The sequence below is a fragment of the Rhynchophorus ferrugineus genome, unplaced genomic scaffold (genome assembly GCF_030347505.1).
Source record: "Rhynchophorus ferrugineus isolate W39M unplaced genomic scaffold, kcgeb_rfMv2 rfM6, whole genome shotgun sequence".
In the NCBI taxonomy this organism is placed as follows: domain Eukaryota; kingdom Metazoa; phylum Arthropoda; class Insecta; order Coleoptera; family Curculionidae; genus Rhynchophorus; species Rhynchophorus ferrugineus.
In genome coordinates this window covers 215,205-223,226 of record NW_027472585.1, presented here as the reverse complement: position 1 = coordinate 223,226, position 8,022 = coordinate 215,205, and the positions used below count along the sequence as shown (strand labels likewise).

General features: G+C 30.1%; 2 protein-coding genes across 4 annotated transcripts; one reads left to right on the top strand and one right to left on the bottom strand.

Annotated features, from left to right (window-relative positions):
* Nucleotides 1–458: 458 nt before the first annotated feature.
* MCPH1 (Microcephalin) lies at nucleotides 459–7,473 on the top strand. 3 transcript variants are annotated; one of them, XM_076408614.1, is made up of 7 exons: nucleotides 459–578; nucleotides 3,618–3,973; nucleotides 4,040–4,253; nucleotides 4,311–4,475; nucleotides 4,650–6,437; nucleotides 6,493–6,645; nucleotides 6,928–7,473. In XM_076408614.1, exons 2-7 carry the CDS (start codon nucleotides 3,642–3,644, stop codon nucleotides 7,324–7,326), a joined length of 3,051 nt encoding a protein of 1,016 aa, XP_076264729.1. In that variant the 5' UTR covers nucleotides 459–578; nucleotides 3,618–3,641; the 3' UTR covers nucleotides 7,327–7,473. The 3 variants fall into 3 exon arrangements, with proteins under 3 accessions (XP_076264729.1, XP_076264728.1, XP_076264727.1); XM_076408613.1 differs by lacking the exon at nucleotides 459–578 and adding an exon at nucleotides 3,112–3,222; XM_076408612.1 differs by lacking the exon at nucleotides 459–578 and adding an exon at nucleotides 3,339–3,568.
* Nucleotides 1,111–2,981, bottom strand: mRpS29 (mitochondrial ribosomal protein S29). Its single transcript, XM_076408615.1, has 2 exons — nucleotides 1,950–2,981; nucleotides 1,111–1,342 (listed from the first exon to the last, which is right to left on the bottom strand). The coding sequence occupies exons 1-2, from the start codon at nucleotides 2,903–2,905 to the stop codon at nucleotides 1,135–1,137; spliced, it is 1,164 nt and encodes a 387-aa protein (XP_076264730.1). The 5' UTR covers nucleotides 2,906–2,981; the 3' UTR covers nucleotides 1,111–1,134.
* Nucleotides 7,474–8,022: the final 549 nt, after the last annotated feature.

Below are 8,022 nucleotides of genomic sequence, written 5' to 3'. Positions count from 1 at the left end.
TACTGCATGTAAATAAGTTAATATCATTTAAAGCAACCAAGTATTTGAAAAAGACCAGACATTTATTTCTTTTTATAATATACAGTATGTACTGATGAGTTAAATTATGCTGAGTTAGTCGGTTAAGACTTCTGTGGGGCTTTGTTTTATTGTAATCAGCGACGTTATTATTGACAATGATATAATCATATGTAATTTAGAAACCGGCGTGATTTTTATTAAAGCGCTTGTAGGGGTTTGCAAATTATATCATGAGTAGATGCTCATGTTGTTTGTAGATTGGATTATTTAAATCACTGTTGGGTAACAACGAAGGTAAAATTTATTTTCTGTTTATTGACATTGAGATAAGTTTTAAAATATCCTTTTGATTAATTTTCGACTATAACAAAAAGGCCTTCTTTGAACTAAAAATGGATTGAATATTTTAAAATTATAATTGTTTTTTTATATTTTTTAGTTAAAAAACATGTGACGGAATTAAGTGATAAACGTCGCTGAAAGTTAAGTAACGATTATTTACGCAATCTTTGCGGGGGGTCTTAAGTGTACACGCTCCTGATAAAAGCAGGACCAAGGTCAGCCGATAAGTATTTTTCCAAACACAAATATATTTATGTCAATTTATACGATTAGAAATATCATTATCCTTTGAATTAAAATACTTAATATAACTCTCAAAATTACTCCACATTAAGTAGTTAAAAAAACCGGGCACGCTAGTTTATTAGCATGCAAATATGGCATGATCGAGAATTAAATCAATTTTACAATAGAATAGTCTTTGGTATATGACGTGATTAGTTGTAAAAAATATACTTATTATTGTAATCTTAGCAAATTAATTAACATAACTTATTATAGTATAATATTCACCTGCTTGAAAAACTTTTCTGGTTGGTATTAAAGGGATTTAGATAAACAATACCTTCTACTTATATACAAATTTGTTTTAGAATATGTTGCTAATGCTATTTTTTCATATAATTATGTTAAATCATATGTAGAAATTAACCATAACATTATAAATTCATGTTAATATAGATCAAACTCTATTTATTCCATGTAATGAGGAATTAAATAAAAATAATATCAAGTAAAACTACAAAATAAAATAACTAATTAATATATGTTTTACAATCCATTACATAACTTCATTAAATTGTATGGATTTCCTGCAGAAAGGCTATATAGTTCATCATCTTGTCCAGGATAAGAAGTTATCCATCTCCTTTCTCTGTAGTAGTCCAAAGTACTTATCAGTTCTTTCTTTGTATAGTTGGTTACATGAACTGGTACAAATGGATCCAGATGTTCAAAACCTGTCTTGCCTAATAAATACCTAAAACAAGTTTAATTGTTCTATAATGTATATTTTTAATATGTATTTAATGTTACATCAATATAAGAAGACTAAGAAACTTTTGATAACCTTCTAAAACTCGTGATAAGATAATGTGTAATATATTTACCTAAGACAAAAAATTATTGAAACTAGGAACATAAAAAAATTAAAAAATGAAAGGATCACCATTTGGTGAAAAGATCACCAATAAGTAGGTATATTGTAATTAATATAATCACAGTAATTATAATAAGAGAACTCTATAAATTATATTTGCAATAAACACTGACTGCACTGTCCATGTCTGTACATTCTTAAATCAAGCCATAGAACATAAAATTGGCAAATTGAAATTTAAAACAAGTAATAATTATAGTTATAATTATTTTTCCAAAAAAATCCTAGTTCTTAAGGGATGGATATTGAGATTTTAAAATATAAAAAACAACCAACAATGTTTTAAAATATCTAGTGATTTTAATAAATAAGTGTTTATTATTACATTAATGCAGTAAACATAATTATATTAAATATATATTTATTCTAACAGGCATTTTAGATTTAATATAAAGTGTAAAACAATGCATACTAATTGAACTCTTACCTAGGATAATGTGATATTTGATCTTCCTGAGCAATAACAAGTTCATCAACTGTAACCACAATTGCAGAATTATGCCAGTCAAATTTAGTCAGATTTAAAAACCCCTCAGTAACTGTTACTTTTCCTGGAGTTACCTTCTCTTTTTTATCTGTGTAAACTTTAATATTTGGGTAAAAAAATGCATTAAATCCATCCACTGCAACCAATGTTTTGCATACTCCAATTTTAGACAATCCTTTAACTTGCTCAGCAAGTATATTTACACAACGAGAAGCAAATTTAATTCTATTTATACCATGATCAATAAGATCTACTAGAGGAACATCTTTAGCTGTGGATTCCCGTGAATTCCACTGAACAGCTTCCAATAATCTCATTTCAGGTTTCTGCAGTAATACAGCATTCTGTACTTTAAAATGGAGTAACCATGCAGCAGCATCTATGTTAATGTCAACAAAGCCTTCTTTTATGTCAGAGTTACTAAATTCTTTAGGTCTTCTCATCCAGTTCCCAACCCATGGAACATGTACAATCAAAAAATTATCTCTTACTGCATAATGCAAAATATGAGCCAGTGATAATGTTTTCCCAGTACCCTTTTTACCAAACAAAACGAATTTTACAGGAGGTTTACTATAATCTATAGCTTTAAGGTAATTGATTATTTCAATTGCAGGTTCTCGTATCATAAAAGATGTTTCATTAAATGTTTTTGTTTGTATTTCAAAGGACTTTGGTAACCCACCGTGCTGAAATAAACAATTTTTTTCGCTAGTTGACAATGTGTAAAATTGTGCTAAATGTTCACTGTTATGCTTTAAAGGATCCTCTTGCACAGTTCGAAAGCCATCTAATTTCTCATTGGATTTTAATTGTGCTACCGTTGATAAACGTTTACAAGAAATCTTTTTAAAATTGCTTGTTCTTGTAAGCAAATCTACTGTAGATTTTAACATTACTATTTGTTTAAAGATTGTTTTCAAATACCACTCTTAGAAAGATGCAGGTTAAGTTCCTATAAAATTATTCAATTGTTAAATATAGGTTAGAAGCTGATATCTTAATAATTAATAATGTTTTTCGATTATCAACTTTATAGTTCAAATATATCGATTATATTCTACATATATTCATATAATTGAATTTATGTGATATATTACATGATAAATTTATTTTTGGATTAACACTAATTAATAATAGGCGATTATTTTTCGATTATTTTATACAAATATATTAGATGCCCAGCTCTATTCTTTAAAAAATAAGAAATAAGGTATGTTGTAAAAAGTCATATTTATAAGTTTAATCGCGTTTACAGAAGTAGTAAATAATGAATATAACACAAATAATTATTAATTAACATAGTAAACAATTTTGAAGAGAATAATATTTGATAATATAGACTTCCAATTGTTTACCTTTCTTATTTTAAATCACAAAAAAAGTTAAAATTATATTTTATCCACAAAATATAGAGGATTTCAATGATTTGTGATTGTGTCATGATTTTATTTTAAATGTCTGTTATAAGAGAATATTTTTCAAATAATTTTACATCTGTGTTTTATGTGTATAAAGTAGACAGTACGAAATATTTAATTTTGTTATTAAATTATTTGGTATAGACCTTTTTTTAACTTTTTCACTTTATTATGATGAATTTTTTAGAAAATATATTATAAACAACATTTTATGAATATAAACACACTAGTTATGAAGCCTAAAATTAGTAGTGGTTATCTCACACCGCAAGCTAATAGACAGAAGAAAGTCATGGATAATTTATCTGGCAATAAGAAAAAAAATGGCAAGGTTTCAGAAATCGATGATGAGGTATTCAAAACTTTAATGCAGTGCCCTGAAAAGAAGAAAATGATATTAAAACTTTTGGCTCTCAATAAAGACGCTATTGAGGAATATCAGCAAAAAGAAGGAAAAGTTTCAGAAAAAATTAAGAAGAAGAAGATTAATTGTGAAAGTCCAACAGCATTGTTTAGACGAAAGGCATTAGAGCAAATGAATAGGTTTGTATTTTAAATTAAATAAAATCACTATAAAATAAAATTGTATTTTATTTGGTTTGTGTTCAGCCCTCGGTCATTGTCACAAGATAGTTTAAAAGAATTGGCAGTTGAATCATCAAACCCAGTAGCTCACAATAAAGTTTTTGAAGGTATTACTGTTTTTGTTGAAATAATTAGTAATGGTGAAGATCGTTCAGAGGGTGTGAAGTCTGTTCTAAAGTCAATGGGTGCCAAGGTAAAAGATAGAATAACTAGTGATGTAACTCATGTTGTTTTTAAGGTAGGATGTAATTTGTTACCATCATTTGTATTAAATAATACTTAGTTATGTTTTTAGGGAGGTTCATTTACGACCTTTAACAAGGCAAAAATTATTAAAGCTCATATTGTGTCTGTATTATGGGTTGAGGCCTCTAGAAGAGCTTTACAAAAGCAAGATGAACGGTTGTATCATGCCATTAAAAGTACACCATACAATCATGACACTACTCTTATTTGTAAGGTAAAATTGTTTTAACAATAATGGGCAGGATTATAATATAGGGCATAGAGCATATTTGTAATTTATTCAGTGAAATTGTATTTTTAAAATTTTATTGAATAATGTAATGAATATTTATTGATTGTAATATCAAATTCATATTCAAATTTTTCTTAATTTAACTCTTTTTCACAGAAAATGGAAAGAGAATATGAAGATATTATAAAAAAAGAATATAAACGCAGTACTTTAGAAGGCTCACCGCTGCCATCTACTGATACGTTGATAAATCGAAGGAGGACATTTATGGCATCCGCGAGTTCTTGTTTAGAGAGAAATGATTCATTCGATACTGTATCTCCCGAACGAAATAATCCTATCGATAACTATGGACATTTTAAAACACCTGTTTGTCTTAATTCTTCAGATATGGAGTTAACTATGATTGATTGCGTCAAGCCAAGTGAGAATCACCTATCAAAAAATGTCAATAATTCAAATAAGATCGATACAGTGTTACAAGGCGATATAAGAAATAGTCATAAAAGAAGAGCGTTAGATAAAAGAAAAACTATTTGTAGTATTTCAACTGATACTGATAAAACGCCATCTGATATTTCAGCACATACAGCATCATTGGAGTTACATCCTCCAAAAAATAGTACGGATGACTCAATTATTTTTGGAAAGAACTCTGTTATTGCAAAGAAGCTATCAGCTAATAAAGATTTGTCTGATAAAATATCTAAAAAGCAAGTTTCTACAGAAGAAGTTATGTCGCAACTCATGATTTCTTCAGATATGTCAGACAAGGGACAAAAAAAAGTATCTACACAGTCTTCTAGACGAAAAAGCTCTGTTCTAAGGGGTCGTAAATCTTATCAGCCTCGTATGGACATTGAGTCAACAAGTGTTTTATCTGATATTGAAGTTTCATCAAAGGGAGGTAGAAAAAAATCGATTATGTCATTAAGAAATTCCACTGATACAGAGTCGTCTGGTAAAATCTCTGCTTTACAAGTGTCTGCTGAAGGGACTAAAAGTTCTATGTCATCTTTAAGAGTTTCCTCAGAACATCCTTTGGATAAAAAAGAAATTAGTTTGTCCACAGAATCTGCCATGTCTCCTTTAGCTATTCGCAGCATAAATCTATCTTCAAATGATAAACATTGTAGTTTTACTTCAAGTGAAAGAAATAATTCTGGATTTGCAGAATTTGTGGATAATGTAGTGGTTTCCTTAATGTCTAATGAAGAAATAACAACAGAAGGGGACAGTAAATCTGATGGTTCTGAAATTATATCACCTAGGAAGTGCTGTAGAAACTTGTTCACTATTACAGGAAAATCACAGAAGGAAAATCAAAATCAACCAAGTAGTTCAAGCAGTGAATCTGGAATTAAACCAGTTAGACGTAAGCGAAAATTGTATGATCCAGATGATCCAGTTCTGCTTAAAGTAAACGACGAGGAAGAAAGGGAACAAAGAAGGGAGGCTGTTATAATGAAATTAAATAAGAGTAAAGAAAAGTTAAGTGATACAAATGCAAAGAATACATCAACTGAGGAAGATGTTTCTCCTTCTACCAAAAACTTATTAAGTAATTCTGCAAACAAAAAGACTCCCACGAGGCAGGAAAGTGAGGAAGGGACTTCGTCCTCTGATGAAAACTGCAGAGTTTTAAAAACTAAGAAAGCGCGAAAACCAAAGAAAAAAATCAAAGCTAAAGTTGATTTTGATAGCTCCTCTGATGAACAACGAGATTTATTGCAAGACATTATAGGTGCGAAAACACCTGCTATCAATGAGAGTCCCCATAAATCTCAAGTCATCAGACCTCCTGACTCTGTCACACCATATAGGCGTAGCACTATGGACTTTCTACCACCATCACAAATTAATTCCACAAAGAGGGTGAGGAGAACTGATATTGTTAGAATGCCAACAATTGTTTGTACAAAACTGCATTCTCATGAAGTTAAGGTAAATTTTAGAAATATATCTTCACTTAACCTCTCGTTCATTTTGATTATTTTAGTTATTTACCGACGCCGTGCAGGCATTGGGGCGTTTTAGGGTTGAAAACGCAGTTAGCAGTAGCACCACGCATTTGGTAGCTGGAGAATCAAAAAGGACTGTTAACATGTTGAAGGCAATCTCCAGAGGTTGTTGGGTGGTTAATTTTGACTGGGTATGTGATTTAATATTTTGATAGTTATATGTATGTCATGAAATTACTACGAATAAATGTGTGTCTAGCATACTTGCAGCCACCTCCGAAAGATAATGGAGATTTTCATAAACGTTTAATCAGAAATTAACTAAATTAAAATTTAATATGACTAAGATGTTTTAATGACCTATAATAAATAATAATTTCTTGTAAAATTTATTAATATCTTGCTGAGTCTTATTGTCGCATCTTATTTTTTGATAATTATAAGTTGATATTAATAAATATTTTTGTATAAAGGTTTTGAAGTCAGTCGAAAAAGGAAAATGGTTACCTGAAGAAGACTTTGAAGTTATGGATTTTGCGCCCATAGTACAAAAATCGCGGCTTCAGCGACAAGCGTTCGGGTCAAAATACAGCATGGATATTTTCGAGAATTGCGGCCCCATTTTTATAGGCTTCGATACCAATCCCAAAAGTTCGGATTTGAAAGAACTGGTGGTTTTATGCAAGGGCAAATTGGTAAACACTAAACGACGGGCTCGTATTGTGATTGGAGAACTATGCTCTGAAGAAGATGTTGTTTGCTTAAACGAGATCTGGGTGTTAGACTGCATTAAGAAAAACAGATTGCTGTCCTTCAAAAATATATATTTGTTAGACAAAGATGGCAATAAAAGGGAAAGCATTGTAGTTTAAATATTATATATTAATAGTTTATAATTTTCAATTAACTTTTATATATTTATTTTAATTTATTTTTTACTGCCGTGTTATTAAGTAGCAACGAAGGAAAGGCCTTGTGGTTAAGACAACATATTTTTTTATAGTTTTACATTTTTAAGCTGTTCACAGTATAAATCAATCTTTAAATGATAAACATTGTAGTTTTACCTCAAGTGTAAAGAATAGTTCTGAATTTGCAGAATTTGTAAATGATGTACTGACCTCCTTAAAGCCAAGCGAGAGAGGTGATAATAAATCTGATGGCTCTGAAGTCATATCACCTAGGAAGTGCTCTAGAAACTTGTTCACTAGTACAGGAAAATCACAGAAGGAGAATCAAAATCAACCAAGTAGTTCAAGTAGTGAATCTGGAATTAAACCAGTTTGAGGTAAGCGAAAATTGTATGATCCAGATGATCCAATTCTGCTTGAAAGTAAGCGACGAGGAAGAACGGGAACAAAGTAGGGAGGCTCTGATGATATGATGAGTGATACAAATGTAAAGAATACATCAACTGAGGAAGATGTTTCTCATTCTACTAAAGACTTATTAAGTAATTCTGCAAACAAAAAGACTGCCATCAGGTAAGAAAAAAGGAGGAGACTTCGCTCTAAGTTGAAGACTGCAGAGTTCTAAAAACTAAGAAAACGCGAAAAACAAAGAAAAAT

Coding starts and splice junctions, on each gene's coding strand:
- MCPH1 (XM_076408612.1), top strand. CDS start 3,467: ATGTCTGTTATAAGAGAATATTTTTCAAATAATTTTACATCTGTGTTT. Junction 4,254..4,310: donor TAACTCATGTTGTTTTTAAG/GTAGGATGTAAT, acceptor TTATGTTTTTAG/GGAGGTTCATTTACGACCTT. Junction 6,646..6,927: donor GGGTGGTTAATTTTGACTGG/GTATGTGATTTA, acceptor TTTTGTATAAAG/GTTTTGAAGTCAGTCGAAAA.
- mRpS29 (XM_076408615.1), bottom strand. CDS start 2,905: ATGTTAAAATCTACAGTAGATTTGCTTACAAGAACAAGCAATTTTAAA. Junction 1,343..1,949: donor CAAATATCACATTATCCTAG/GTAAGAGTTCAA, acceptor AACTTGTTTTAG/GTATTTATTAGGCAAGACAG.